The 16200-nt window shown below is 34.9% G+C and overlaps 1 protein-coding gene across 10 annotated transcripts in view; it reads right to left on the bottom strand.

Moving 5' to 3' along the window:
- The window catches only part of LOC141565487 (scaffold attachment factor B1-like), a 48400-nt gene that overhangs the window by 2883 nt on the left and 29317 nt on the right, over positions 1 to 16200 (bottom strand). For 4 of the 10 annotated variants that reach the window (XM_074308578.1, XM_074308569.1, XM_074308628.1 and 1 more), the window contains 4 exons: positions 15367 to 15476; positions 8290 to 8328; positions 7147 to 7213; positions 6464 to 6776 (listed from right to left, as the gene is read on the bottom strand). In XM_074308578.1, coding sequence (XP_074164679.1) covers positions 6647 to 6776; positions 7147 to 7213; positions 8290 to 8328; positions 15367 to 15476 — 346 coding nt within the window. In that variant the 3' untranslated portion in view covers positions 6464 to 6646. Of the gene's footprint in view, positions 1 to 6463; positions 6777 to 7146; positions 7214 to 8289; positions 8329 to 15366; positions 15477 to 16200 lie in introns of those variants that run through there. The other 6 variants (XM_074308588.1, XM_074308594.1, XM_074308648.1 and 3 more) reach the window with 4 other exon arrangements.

The following is a 16200-nucleotide window of genomic DNA, read 5'->3' as shown; positions in this document are numbered from 1 at the left end:
ATGTGACACCAATTAGAGATAGTGAGGGGCCTGAGAGATCACACCTTAATTTTATAGATGAAGAAACTGAAGACCAGAGATGGTAATTTCTTTTGAGTTCACAGGAGTTAGTGGCAAAGTCCAGTTTAGGGCTCAGATGGGAGTGTCCAATCCCTTCATTTTACAGATGGGGAAATCAAGGTCCCTCTTTCCCCCCAGTTGAATCATTTATCCAAGGTCACACATATGGTAAATAACTTGATGAATCCACAATCTTACCAATGTAAGGCACATCTACTATCACTGATCACAATGTATCCAGGTCTTTTAATACTATATAATTCTTGACCAAGTCTGGAATCCTCCATAGAGGAGCTTTCCAGTGTGCTTTACAAGTCTTTCCTTGAGTATTCTGATAGCTGCCATTTCATAGATATCAGTGCACTACTCAGGCTGTCCCTTGACTCAGACAGAAGGGTATTAGACATCAATATCTATATGTATGTGTGTGTGTATAGATGTATATACATACATACATACATATATTTATATCTTTGATATCTAACACCAGAATTGTATAGTCTTTTAATTACCAACTACAAATTGTAATCCTTTGATAGAAGTATATAGTTGGTAGGGAAGAATTTGTTTCCTAACTAAGAGCAGGGAGTTCTTATACAGCCAATAGAAAATTTTTTCCAGGTTCTTGGAAAACAACACTGCTGCTACTAAAACTTTGTTTTCTTAGATTCTGATCTTCCTGAAATACAGGACTGTATCTTTTTTTTTTTTTTTTTTTTTTTTTTAACCTGGTTCACTATTTAGAATAGCAAAAATTAAAGAAACCAAAGATAGGTCTCTCTCTCTTCTCTGCCACAGACAGACACACACAATTCTTGAGCCCTCTGGCATATTTGAGAAATCTTAGGAATCTATTTCTTGTGAGCTTATTTAAATTGCCTAAGTTTCATTTTGAGAAAATGTTAAAAATAATAATGCAAATTTATATCAAAGGCTTAATTTAATGAGGATATACTTATGAATCCCAGAAAACCAAAATCTCCCAAAAATTAAAATTCCATGTGACCAAAAGAATACAAGTAGACTGAAGTTTATCTTCACAGATGATGTTTGATTAGAAAAAAGACTAAGGCTGATCATATAGCAATAGCAAGGGATAAATACTTCATTGTTAGCCAAGACTCCTTAAAAAAAAATAAATAAAAAATGGCCTTCAGCATGGTGGGTTAAATCTGTGCCAGATCTAGAGCATGAATTAGAAATGACTCTACAGGATGGGGTATAAATAGGTTGCCCTCTTCTACACCAATGGTGCAGATTAATTTCTATTAATAGGTTCATAGATTCAATGTACTGAAGCATCAGGTAAGTTAAAAAAGTAAAACCAAAACAAGATGTGCATTCCTTAAAGGATGATTACTTTAGTTATTACTCATGCATACTAAGTAGAAGACCTCCAAAAATCCCACTATGGAAACTCCTGTATCTATGGATGGAGGGGGGAAAAAAAGTGCTTTTTGCTTTCTTCCCTAGGAATATTTGTTTATAAGATTGTCCTCACAACTAATCAACAAGCATTTAAAAGAAACCATTCCTAATGTTAAAATGTACATACACAGAAGTTAACATCCAAATTCAGAAAGGCGACATTTTAATCACTCACTATAGATTTGCTATCCTAAGTTTTTTTGGCCAAGAGTACAGGACATGGAAATGGGAAATGCTCTGTAGCAACAACTTTCTCCAGGTCGTCAGTCATGTGGATAGAGCTGCATGTTTTTTCCTACTACACCTCAGAGAGTAGCCAGGTATGAAGGCAATCAGTGACGCCCAATGTAGAAAACTGGGAAAAGAAGCCCAATAACTTGGTACTTCATGTACCTTGGGGAACAATTTCTGTGTAGGAAGGTCAGAATCAGATGGTACCTCAACAGTAATCCCTACTTGCAATGTTCCTGACAAATAGTAATCTGGCTTCTATCTACATAACTTTATATGATAGTAAACTTACTACCAACCGATGTATCCCATTTTATTTTTTGTATGGTTGTTAGGAAGATTTTTGGGTGAGGATAGATAGGGTGATTGATTTAAGTTGGATGTTTCTGAGTCATGTGATGAAGTGAAATGACACCAGACAGGAAGACTTCCATTTGGCTGAGGATTTCATCAGAGCCTTTAAATGCCGCATAAATTAAACATCAAGTTAGCTGGAATTGGGAGGTTCCAGCAGTGAGGAGCAGGAAAGAACTTTCCAGCACATCTCTAAGGAGCAAAGAAGGTAGAACTGAGCTGTAGCAGGGAAGGGAGACACTGAGGCGGGTCATGTGCTAGATCTACCACCATCTCCAAGTGGAACACCTAGGCTGAAAAGTCCTGAGAAGAGGGTTGTTTTTTCTCCATCTTCCTTCTTGGTGCCTATCTACCAAAAGACAACTTGGTTAGTGGTTACCTAGAGGTAGATATAAACATAAACTTAAGTAGGGAGCTCCACCTCTGTACAGGTATTAGGAATTTTACTAACTGGAGGCTTGTAGTCAGTAATTGAATTCATTAACTTTTTGTTGAAAACTGAGGTTCTTAACAATTGTGATCTGTAAATCTGATTTTAAATGTCTGTATATTTAGACACCATATACATGTGTGTATACCTACACACATAAAGAAAAGTGAATTTCAATATTACTTGCTTCCTCTGTAATTCTATGTATTTAACTTTATAAATTTAAAAACATTCTGAGAAGGCGGATCCCATAAGCTTCAGCAGAGTAGGAAAGGGGGCCCCTGACACAAAGGGTAAGGACCTTTAGTCTAAAATAAACTCTATAAAGTTGAAGGGTAAGGAGCTATGTGGATCTTAGGAGACATTATTATGCCCCTAAGCTTAAAATGAGCTATTTATTCTAAGAGGGTGTTATACTTATTTTGGATAAACCAAGTTGTTGGGTTGCTGAGGTATTCATCATCTTTCTCCATAAGGATTTCCCTTTTATTTCCCAGAAACTTATCTCCAGACTCTGATGATGCAGCAAACATATACTTAAAATCCCTAGTAAACAAAGATGAACAGTCTCTACCCTCAAAAAGATGATCAGCATATATTTAAGTTTAAGAAAATGACTTCAGAAATGCAAAATGGAGAGGTAGGGACAAATAATCATTTGTATGAAAAATGTATTCCAGTGGATTGTAAACCTAAATATGATTTGACAATGACATTTTAAAAAAGGTTAATGGACCATAGATTTAGAGTTTAGAAGAGGTCATACAGTTCAATCTTCCCACTTACATAGGTGAACGGAGACCTAAAAGGGTAAAATGATTTACCTAGGGGTTACAGAGATAATTTAAATCCTCAGATTCAAAATTAGGTTGTTTTGAGTCCAAATAGCTTTTTTTCTATTTACCATGACGTGTTTCCACTTTTCAGTTTGTCACTACAACTTCATATTGTAAGTCTTCATAATGTACTTATTGCTATATAAATTAATCTTATGATTTTATTTACAGATTTTGAACAATTATCTTTATCTTGTTAAATTATTAAATTAATTAAATTATTAAAATAATTCAGATTTCCTACACAGAGATATCTGAAACTTTTTTTCTTTTGTTATTAAAACTCAATATGGGAAGAAATCGCAAGTTAAGCTTCATTATATTCATAGCAAAGTGAACAAAAAGTTCATTTTAGACTTGTTTTCAAAAAATTTCTTCCTATCTTTTCTTCCTTTAATATCCTCCATCCTCACTTCTTCTGTCTGTTCAAATATATGGATAACTCTCAAATCAAAACCTATGCTAATAGATGGGAAGATCATACACAATTGTGGAAGGTGACTCCAAGATTACTTGGGACAAAGAGTATTTAAGAGGTTGCCATTTCAAGAGAAACATCTGATGGGACATCTTGGCTCCTCCCTGGTTGAGATGCACATGCCAATACACTGTGAAAGAAACCAGTCAAAGACTTTTTGGCCAACTCATCCACACTTACAATAAAGAAAAAAGCCTATTACAGATCCATGCACCATCTTGAGCTATGTTAAGAGGCACAGCATCCAAGTATGGGGAGCTGATATTTCTTGCTATTAGTTTTTCCTAGCTAGACTCAATATGCATATTTTGTAACAGTTCTGAGTACCACATTTTAGTAAGAACATTCATAGTGCAAAACCATCCATCCTGTTGAGACCACCACAAAACTATTTAACTTGGGAAATTATCCTCAACTCTTCACCACATCAATCCCTTTCTCTCACTTCCCTCCTCAATCCAAACATTTGCCAAAGCTGATCAATTGCACCTACTCAACCACCATCTCCTTTTTTATCTACTTTGATCACATCTATTCTAGTTCAGGGGTTCATCACCTGTACCACTGCACTGAGCTCTTGGTTTCCTGACATTCATTTTTCTTTCAATTGCTCTTCCATACAGATGCCAACTAATACTAAAGCACAGCTGACAATGCGATTCCCTTATTTTATAAGCTTTAGTGGCTTTCCATTGCTCTTAGAATCAGATACAAACTGACACTTGAGAGCCAATGGGACATCACTCCCCTCTTGATCTCACCACTATGGCCAAACTGCTCTACCTGTTGCTCCATGTACAGATGATCTCTCACTTCCAAAACTTTCCATGGGATGTGTTCCCCATGTCTGGAATGTTCTCAATCTCTGCATTCACTTCTTAGTTCTCTTGGCTCCCCCCAAGGCTCAGTTAAAGTGCCACCTCCAATAGGATTTTCCTAGCTCCCTCAGTTGTTACTGATTCCCATCTTCCAATAGAAATGAGCTTGTAAGGATTTTGTATATTCTCTATCTACTTAGAATGTATCTGCTCAGTGGATTATGAATTCATTGAGGGAAATTTCATTTTTGCATTTGTATCCCCAGCACAATGCCTGACAGTAGGCATTACATTTTTTTTTAAAGTAACTTATCCTTATTTTATAGATGAAGCTAGAGGCTCAAGTTAAGTTGCTTTCGTATATTCACATGAACGATACTTTGATAAGAGTTAGGATTTGAACTCACAACTTCCTTATTACAATTCTAGCATCACTCCAACATATTCTCTCATGCCATGAGAATTAGCTTAAGAAATGGAATATTTAGCAACTAGCAAGATCTAATTAATGGTTTTTTCCCCATATTTGAAGGGCTGTTATGCTCAATGGGAGGATCAGACTTTGGATCCAAAAGGTAGAAATAGGAAACATGGCAAGCTGGAACAGTGAAAAGAGCACCAACTCTGTAGTTTGAGGATCCTGTTGGGCTGAATGAGTTCCAGAGTCTCTCCTAGTTTTAAATTAACAATCTGATATTGTAAAAAGGCAAATTTCCATTTAATTTTAGAACTATGCAAAAGTGGAATGGGCAACTGAGATGGACTTTTTCTTACTATAGTACTGTAAACAGAGCCTGACTAGTCAGTTGTTAGGTGTATGGTAAAGAGGACTTGTGTTCAGGTACAGATTAATGAAGGAAGCTTCCTCCAACTCTTGAGTTTTCAGTATGTCCATTTCCTATAGTGTTGATTCAGTAAGTCCATTTCACCAGCAAGGACAGTTTCCTCTTCCAATGCAAATCTTCACCCCATAGTGCTTTCTTATTCTGGGATATCTATGAAACTTCCATTCAACTACCAGAAAGCCTGCCTATGGCTTTTCCCTCAGTGGCTATATGATCCAACCCACTCATTTTACTAATGAGGAAACAGCTTCTGGGAGAGTAAGTGACTTGAATAATTCAAGATAGTAAATATCAGGGGCAGAATATGCACATGGGTTTTGACTCCAGAGTTAAAGCTCTTTCCCTTGTGCCACACTGCCACATAATTGATTCACATTCTTTTCAGCAGATAGGTATCCTTGATGTCTTAGGTATCAGTTGTGATATCATCACATAACTAATCCAAATATTAAAGCGATTAGATAGATATACAAATTAGATTGTAGTGGAGATTTTTTTTTTTTTTTTGGAAATGGATTATATTCATGGAGATGGCATTTAAACCAGGCCTTGAAGTTAGACAGAAATTAAGACAGCAAGCAGGCAGAAATGGGGAAAAGAGGAAAGAAGGAAAAAAGAATTTCACGTGAAGGGATCAATGTGAGAAAAGAAAGGTATAAGGGTTTCTAGCTTAAGATTCTCACTTTGCCAAAACACACCCACCACAATCTTTACTGTGAGCATCAAGAAAGACAAGGAGAGACTGCAGTCAGTTAATGCATCCACAATGCAAAATGTACCCCCCAAAAAAGAAATATTGTAAAGACTTGGCTTTGGGATTTTAAATAGGTATAAGCAGGTAGGTTGAGGTAGTAAACTTTGCCTTTAAAGCTTTTGGAAAACACTTCTGATAAACTTTTAATTGACTGGTTTTATTGTCTTGGCACTGTTTCTACGATCATTACTGTTTTACTTATTGAGGCAGAAAAAAAGAACATTTTAAATGGTGTGTGAACAGGAACACGTTTATTACAAAAGGAAAAAACCTTAAAACAAATAAAATTCACATTGTATTGAGCTACAATATGGGAGCAGGTTAAAAAAAAAATATTACACAGTTCAAGGTAGCCCCGGCAAACAGAATGCATCACTGTTGCTATATGACATTAACATAGGTTTTAAAATATTCAGTAGCGGCGAGTAAAGCGGGTGTCATTAGGTCTGTTCCCTCTGTCCTGTTCTCCAAATTCTCCACCTTGCATTCCACCACCCTGCATCACATGGCCCCGGGAATTTCCACCTGCAAAGCTGCCACGCCTAGGAACAAATTCAAACTCTTTTTGTCCCCAAGATTCTCTCCCACCCCAGTAAGCCCGCTACCTGTACATTTTCAAGAAGGGCTTTGATTTGGATGATTTGGAGCCATTAACTCTTATCTATTGCCTTCCCCCTCTTGATCAGATGCATCAGATGATAGAACCATGAGATTGCTTTATAGGGAACAACATATGACTGATCACACATGGCTTTAGATAACAAAGGTTATTACTTGGAAAGATTTCATTTTGTTTTGAAACCTTCAAATCAGCAAGTTAAACAAACATGCAAAAAAGAGGCTGTTATAAAAGGAAGAGGAAGGGAAGCGTGAAGAAAAAGAAAATCAACTATCCTCGACGAAACTTCTTACCCCGACATCCCTCCTCGATTCATCACATGGCCTGGTCCAGAGTGACCAGACATACTTCTCTCACCACCTAAAAGACAAGACAGTTTTCAAATATCTGGAGAAAATTCTCCAGAAACTATAGTGTTTCGGTATAGCCCTTCATCTTAATTATCACTAAATAAAAATTTGGATGGATTAGTGAGCAGGGGCTGGCTAGATGCTTTCTATGCTATTATTGTTAATATATATGACAATGGACTGCATAAGATACTGTCCACTTTGGCCTACTGGTAGTGACTGAAGTAGGTGCACGGTCTCTTTAACTTTTTTGTCTCTCAAAGGCAGACCTTTTTGGTGCCTATACTTATTATGTACAGAATCTTTAATATGTAGAGGACATTATAATATATAGATTCTAGGACCTCAGAATTGAAAATGACCTCACAGAGAATTTCTTGTCTACAACACATCCCAAGAATAAATGGTCATCCAACCTCTGCTTCAATAGGTCTGCTGTTTTCGTCAAAGTAGTCTATTTCTTTTGGAACTCTTTTTGTTAGTTTTTCCTTATATTGATTGGGTTGAGATCTCTCTCTCTACAATTCTCACTCAGTCCTCCTAGATCTATTCTCTGGTACCATGCAGAACAGATCTAACCCGTCTTCATCATGACAGACATTTAAATATTTGAATACAGCGATGGTATTCCTTCATCTTCCCTATAAATCCTATCTTTGAGCACATCATCCCCAGCTTCTTCAAACAATCTGTAGAAAGTATGGTTTCTAGGTCCCTCCAACACCAGGTTGCCTTCCTCTGAATACTTCCAATTTGCCAATGTCTCTGTATGACTCTGTAGATCTATGTGGTAGGACCAGGTAAGGCTTTTACTGCTTCCTTCAATGTGAACACTGCTTTTATTTTTTATTGTTATTTCCTAACATGTAGCCTCCCTAAGCACTTTCTTACAGAAAGTCACACATAACTGCTGCATAAGTGATAGTAACTAGAAATACATTACCTTTCACTTTTTGGGTAATTTAACAATCAACCCATTATGCAAGGAATTTTGAAGTCTTTTGTGTTTTTATGCATGATATAGTGGAAAAGAGGCTAGATTTGGAGTCTGAGGGTCAAGATTCAAATTCCAGTTCTGCCACTTACTGTGTGACATCAGGCAATAATAACTTCTCTCCATCTCATCTGTAAAATGAAGGGTTTGATCAGTTGACCACTAAATCCTTTCCTACTCTGTATCTACAATCCTATGTTGTCATAGTCTTTTGTGTATCGTTTTTATGAATGCTTTCTTCACACAACTTTTATTTAGACTCACAAGTTTCTGAATTCTTCATATTTGCAATTTCTTATGGTGTTAATATTTCATTACATCCATACACCATAATTTGTTCAGCTATTCTCCAATAATCAAGTGCAATGTTTCCAACTTATTACTAATAATACTATGAATATTTTGGAAAAATGGATCATTTATTTCTGTCACTGAAATCCATAAGCAGGGATTTTAAAAACTATCTTTAAAAGACAGTCTTTTCCATATTATAACTGAGAAGTGACCATCCAGTCTTTACTCAATGAAAGGGAAGTGAAGGAAAAAAATCACTATCTCATAAGGCAGCATATTTCATTTCTGGATAGCTGTTAGGGAGTTTCTTTTTACATCAAGCCCATTTTCCCTTTTTGCAATTTCCACTACTGCTCTGGGATTTGTCCTCTAGGGCCAAGCAGAACAAGTTTGACCCTTCTTCCATGACAATTCTTCAAATACCTGAAGACAGCTATCATGTCCATCATCTCATCAGTTTTTCCTCCAAGCTAAACATATATCCTCAGTTCCTTCACTGATCTTCATATGGCATAGACTTAAGTACTTTCATCATCTTTGTGGCTCTCCTCTGGACACTCCAGTTGATAAATATTCTGATTATGGGCCCAGAATCGAAAACATATCCAAATATGGTCTGATCAGGGCAGAGTGCAAAGGCACCTCCCCTTATTTTAATAGACACCAGGCTTCTCTTAAAGCAGCCTGTTATATGCCCTGCCCCAAGTCTGTCAGATCAGGTTGTTGATCCATAATTAACTTGCAATGCACTAAAACATCAAGATCTTTTATATGATCTGCTAGTCATATCTACTCCACATATTGTCATAAAGCCAAAAAAGGCTTAAAAAGAATTTGATTTCTAAACTTCAACTTTTTCAATTCATTTTTCCTAGGTCTTTTTGAATCCTGACATTCAATGTGTTAGCTACCATTAGTTATGAGTCATCTACAAATGTGATAAAATAGGTGATCTGTCTTTATCAAAATCACAGACAAAAAAAAAAAAATTAAAGAGATTACAGTAAAGCAGTTATCTGCTGTTCTACTACAGACTTGCTCTTATTTGGGTCTATTAATTTAAACAATACAGAATCCATCCAAATGAATTATAGCCTAACCCCATATTTTTCCATGTTCCCCTCTTAAGAATAATATAAAAGACTGCCAATTCCTTTGTTAAAAACAAGATTTACTTACAAGCATTATCCTCATTTACTGGATTATGTCCTGGCAAGAAAGAAAATGAGGGTTTTCTGGCATGACCCACTCTCAATAAAGTCATGCTGGTTGTTTAACATCATTATACCACTTCCATATAAATATTAACCATCTCCTTATATAACGGGGGCATATGTAAAAATATGCCCAGCCTTCTTCTCTTTCTGTATGACACATTCTAAGATGCAATAGTCACTTTCTCCAGGTTCCCATCATTTCTACCCCAACGCTCAGTTCCTCTTTGGTGATAAGATGCAAAATGGAATTGTTCTTGGTTCTTCAAACTTTTGAGGCAGTCATAATGTCAAAAAATCACTAGATGCTCTGCTTTAGGTAGAGTGTGTTCTAGCAGATGTGTGAGTAACTTTAGTCTGTATTATTACTGCCTCCCTGCCAGATGTTTGTTTCTTGAATTCTTCTCATCTATTTTCTTTCTGTCCATTTGGTGTTTGATCTATTCTTGACAGCAATATCACTTCTCTTTCTGCCTCCGCTGACATTCAAATGTTCTATGTGTTGCTTTCTCTTGGTAATATTCTTGACTATCTGACCAGGACACGATCTTAAAAATTATAATGCTCTTTCTTGGCTCCTGGTTTACCTAGTCTGTTTCTTTTGAAAAAGGAATGTCCTTCAAGACTCCTATATTCCAGTCCTGAGCCTCAGCTTAGTAAATCTAGGTCATACCTCTTCAATTTGCTTGAGTTAGGACTTCTAATTTATAAATAACAGCAATTTTTCTCACATATTTCCAAAGTGCTTTAACATAAATCCAAGAAGGGAATTGGTGGTTTTCCCAAAGTTTTTCCAAAAATGAAATTTTTTCCTTTTTTTGCATCTTTTTCATTTTGAAGGATATTAGGTGATACAAGAGTTGTTTTAATTTGATTTGAACTATTTTTTAAGAGTTGTTCATGGTCTACATTTTCCTTTTGAGATGTGTTCCCAACTTTTGACCAGCTACTTTTTTTTTGTGGCTATTATAATTTAGAATTATGCAGATTCCTGTCACTGATGATGTATTTTGAATGATTTTTAATTGGTAATGTTTCATAAAAATTTTTTTTGGTGATATTTAATTTTCTGCTACTTTATAGCTACATCTTAACTTACTCAAACACGTGTTTTGTCTTTTCTAATCTCTATACTTTTGTTATGACTTTCAAATTTTTGAAATATTTAAAACATCAATGCATTTGCAATTTATTGTGGCATAACAACATAAATTTATTTCCCAAAAATGGCTTTCCAACGATTTGATATTTACAGCTATGGAATATAATTTAGATCTGATCTATTCATTCTTCCTTCAAAAATAAAAAAATTTTCTTGACATTCCTATTATCTGATTTTCTTGATAAACCTTTGTTTTGCCTGTTTCTATAAAGGATCCCCTGACTAATAAGTAATGTGTATAGCAGATAAAATGCCTTATCTTGACTAAGGTAAATCTGGTTCAAAGTCCTGCTGTACCCTGTTTGGTTATGAGAACATACAGGCTACTTAATCTCTAAATTCTGATATGGGATTGTGAAGGGAGCACCTCCATCAGTGAAATCAGAATAGTGGAGCTCTAACTTATAGGCAGTTGTAATCATCTAGGTCTTATATGCTTCTTAGTAGGTTATGTCCCAAGTACTTTGTATTTTTTGCAAATAGAATTCTTCTTTATCTTTTCGTCTTGATTTTGGTTAATAACAAATACTGATGATTTTGCATCCTGCTGTTTTTCTGTAATAATTGTCTTGATCAGTTCCTTCACTGACCCTCTAGAATTTTAAAGTATTACAACATTATAACTAAAGATAATTTTACTTCACTACTTTATTATTTTTTTTCTTGGCATATTGACATAGCTAACATTTTAGCACTATGAAATAGTGACAGTGGTGGGCTTTTTTGCTTTAGCTCCAATCTTACAGAAATGGCTTCAGCATTTTTCTTTCATGAGCAATCCTAATTTCTGATTTTTGAACAAATGCTTTTGATAAGGAGTCTTCTTAACAATATAGGAACAAACAACTAAGTTGAACAAGGTTGATTGCCAAAAGAAAAATGTCCCCTCCAGATCTTTGCAAAAGAATAAGTCTCTTAATATGAGGAAACATCTATGCTCAAAGTTGGTTGATACATAGGGTTATTTTGACTAAATGCTTTTTCCTTTTCCATTCTGTTACAAGAAATGGTTTTCTGGAGAGGGAAAAGAAGGAAAATATATTTTGGAAACGAAGTTGATATAAAAACCAAAGATTAACAAGTGTTTTTGTAAGTGCAAAAAAGAAAGGCTTGGTCATTCTAAGCCTATATACACACATATGGCATTTTCAATAGAAGTATCATAAATTCAAAGGGGCATGGGTATGTACTAAGAGCTGAAAGTAAACTCAAAAGACTGATTAAGTTTAACCTCATTTCAGATAAGGAAACCAAGACCAAAGTGGCTAAAAAGACTGGCCCAAGATCACATAAGTAGTGGTCAAGGTTTGAGCTTAGGTTCTTTGGCTCCAAATTCAACACTCTTTTATATACTGTACCACAATGCCTAAAAATTAAAGCTTATCATGTGGAAGACAGTTCCCGCATTAATTTATATATATCCATGCAGCTTTTGTTATTTTTGCACCAGTATTCATTGGTGATTTTATTTCTTTCTGAAATTTGTCTAATAGAAGAACCTAAGTGCTTTTCCTATTTTTATGAAGAATTTATGCAACTCAGAGATTAAATGATCTTTAGTCAGGATTTCAGATGGAAATAAATCACTTGTATATAGCTCTGGTTCAGTCATTTTTTTCTTTGGAAGTTTGATAAATTCCTCCCTCCTCCCACCTGGAGAATGAATCATCCAGAATTCAGCATTAAAAATAATTTGGCAGATCAAAGCACATTATTTTAATTGTATTTTTTTCCTTTTGCAAGCTAATGGTTTTTACAAACCATCTCTTCTTTCCCAATGTGACTAATATAGAGGTTTTTTTACATAACTGTACATTTGTAACCTTTATCAAACTTTTTACCATTGTAAGGAGGGAGAAAATTTGTTTAAAAATTGCCTTTACATATAATGGGAAAAATTACTATTAACTGATGGAAAAATTATGTTTCATAGTTTTGTGGGAATATGGTTGTGCATACAAATTTTTGATAATTTTCTTCTATATTTGGTATGAAACCTTTATTTTCATTTTTTGTTTTGGCAATATAATTCCTCCTTCTTTTATCAGTCCTTAAAAACCAGCTTTATCAGTTTTTCTTTTAAATGTTCAACATTTCTTCTTTTTAGGGTTATTATCATGGAAGATATTTTAGTTTATGAAGATCACACAATCTGTTAAGTCTTTCAGTAATGTCTTCAGATATCCAGATTTATCTTTTAAGAGCTTTCATTTAATTTTATCCATAAATTAAATCCCATGTCACACCCTTAAAAACACACACACACACACACACACACACACACACACACACAAAACACAACCAAACTAATGATTTGTACTCTAACATGCTCATTATTATTAATTAAGAGTATTAATTATGCTCAACTGGAATCTTAATACTGTTACTACAGAGATTATAATTTTTATTGCACTATGGTCTGTAAAATATGCTATTTTTCTCCATTTACTGTAAAATTCTTTATGCTTAGCATATGATCAATTTCTGTATTTAGCAACTTATGAAAGGCAAATGTTAAAATCTAAATTATTTTATTCAAAGTCTTCAAATTTCAGTTGCCTTTTCTTTATGTAATTAGAAGAAGTGCCACTTGATGTATATGTAGGTAATATAAATTATTTCATTAACACTAGAAAGGCAGAAATTCAAGAATATCTTGAAAGACCAAGCTGCTTCATTGTTATTGTATTTTAAGCCCCAAGGCAAGAGATAGGATGTTTATTTCAGAATAAAATTTAATAAAATTTGTCAACTTATACCTGCTCCTTCTAGTGTTACACAAAATGCATTTTTCCATGTTTCTAGAAATTATTTTGTTTTTACTATTATCTGCAACCAAGATTATCATTATTTCTTTTCCATAGTCATAAGCATACTATATTTCAGTCCCTTATCTTGATTGTGACTATATTTTAAATGTTTTCTTTGTAATACAATTTAATCTTGCAACTTTTTCTGTTTTAAGGATGACTTTGGCTCATTAACATAAAAAGCAATCATTTTCAAGTTTGGTTTCAACCACATAAAATACTTTAAAATAAAATTTAAAGGGGGGGGGGGAGAAAGGCAGGACCATGGAGCAGCATTATTTATTTATGCTAGAAACATTCTGTTCATTTCCTAGACTCCTTATTTTGTTAATCTATCACTATCTTAAATTAAATTCCTCCTCTCAACTTGTTTAGAACTGTTCCCTTTACCCTTGTCCATGTACGCAACTCCTCCCTCCCACCCCCAAACCATTTCATAGATTTTGTCCAAAATGTTCTATTCATGAAAAGGCAAGACTTTTAGAGGAAAAGCGCTTCTTTCTAGCATGTAAACATTAAAGTATCACTTGGTCTTTCTTGTTACATGAATTTTTTTATTTAGTATATCAAATGCCTGTTCATCAGTTTTCCTTAATAAGAATTATGCAAATTCCTCTATCTTATTTAAAATTCTCCACAGTAAAGAAAAAATAGAAGATCACATTCAATTCTGTGATATTCTTTTGGGATGCAAACTGAAATGCTTAGAATCCAGATCTCTCACATTCCGGCACTGTCTTTTACATGCAGTTCTGCATGATTTAGCTGGGTTTCCTTGCTATCTGAAGGGTATTTTCTTGTATGCCCACAAAATTCTTTAATGTTGAAGGTCCAAACTTGGTGACTTTCTTGGTCAAAGCCTGAGAGGTGGAGGTCTCCAAATTCTAGGAAATTGTAATTTCTAGGCAATTCTTTTTCTATTTTTAAAAATAGTGCAGATTCCTTATTTCATTGTTTTCATGGGCCAATAGTACTTCTCTAATTATCTGATGAAGCTGTATAAAGTACTTGATGTGAAGAAAACTGAAGTGCTCTTCCAAATTTGCCATCTTTTGTTCTGATAGTCTTTGTTCCTTTTCTGAAAGTGAATTATGAATCTGTTCTTTCCCAGTATTTGCTTCTTTAATGAGATTTCCCACAGTTATGGCAGACGGTCAATTCTCAAGTCCTTGAATTCTTTCACAGTAGTTGTTTTCTTCCTTGGTTAATAAAAAGGACTTTCTAAAAGACCTCTATTTAATTTTTGGTCCTTTTTTTCCCCCCTTTTTATTTTAGAGGGGGTAGATTTGTTCTTTTGCTTCACTGGGCATATTTCTGGATGTTCTGAGGTGATGAAGGGAAGCTTGGCTCAAGTATTATCAATGACTCTTTTTACCAGAAATCCATCAGAGAGCTTGCACAGTATTAAAAGTCCCAATCATTTTTTTTGTCACTGAACTGGTTCTGTCATCCTACATCATTAAGAAAACTCATTTTTATAGGTGGTGAAACTAAGACCCAGAGCGAAGTGACTTGCCCAAGGTCACACTGCAAGTCAGTTGAAGAGCTAAGATAAGGATACAAAATCCTGACTCTCAGTTCTTTGCTTTTTCCAATGAAATGTCCCACTCTTTCTTGTAGATTAATGCTTCTTAATAGCAACAAAACTAAATCATAAAAAGGGACAGTCTCTACTAGCCAGTCTTTTACCTTGCCATCTCTCATGATCTCGACCCATCATTCCTCCATCTACATTTCCTTGCCATGAGCGCTCTTGGTGGTCATCTAGCCTTCGACCATGGTCTCCCCAATCTCGTCCCCTGAAAAATAAACAGGCACATAAATCTAAATTGGGAGACAAACCTTTCCCTTAATCTGGCTTATTATATAAAAGCAGAATATCTTATTTTCCCAAAGGATACCTATGTAATTTTTTCCTTCTATTATCAGGGTTATACATAGAGAATCTTATTGAAACAATTAAAAAACAAAACGAAAAATTAAAATCTTTAGCAAAGTTGCAGAATATAACAAACTCACACAAAGATCATCAGTGTTTCTATACATTACCAAACAAAGCTTAGGAGCAAGAGGCAGAAAGAGTAATTCCATTTAAAATAATTACAGATTAGATAAAATTCTTGGAATAATTCAGGAAATTATATGAACACAATTACAACAACACTTCTCACCCAAATAAAGTTTCATTTAAAGAAATGGAAAAATATTCCTTGATTATGGGTAGATTGAGCCAATACAATAGAACAACAACTCTACCTAAATTAATTTACACATTCAGTGCTAGTAATCACAATACCAAATAATTATTTTAAAGACGTAGAATTTTTTTTTTTGAGGCTGGGGTTAAGTGACTTGCCCAGGGTCACACAGCTAGGAAGTGTTAAGTGTCTGAGACCAGATTTGAACTCAGGTCCTCCTGAATTCAGGGCTGGTGCTCTATCCACTGCACCACCTAGCTGCCCCAAAGACGTAGAAAAATTAAGAGCAAAAGGTCAAGAATATCAAAAGGAAATCAATGAAGAA

The sequence above is a fragment of the Sminthopsis crassicaudata genome, chromosome 1 (assembly GCF_048593235.1).
Source record: "Sminthopsis crassicaudata isolate SCR6 chromosome 1, ASM4859323v1, whole genome shotgun sequence".
NCBI classification, from domain to species: Eukaryota; Metazoa; Chordata; class Mammalia; order Dasyuromorphia; family Dasyuridae; genus Sminthopsis; species Sminthopsis crassicaudata.
This window is presented reverse-complemented; position numbering and strand designations above follow the sequence as displayed.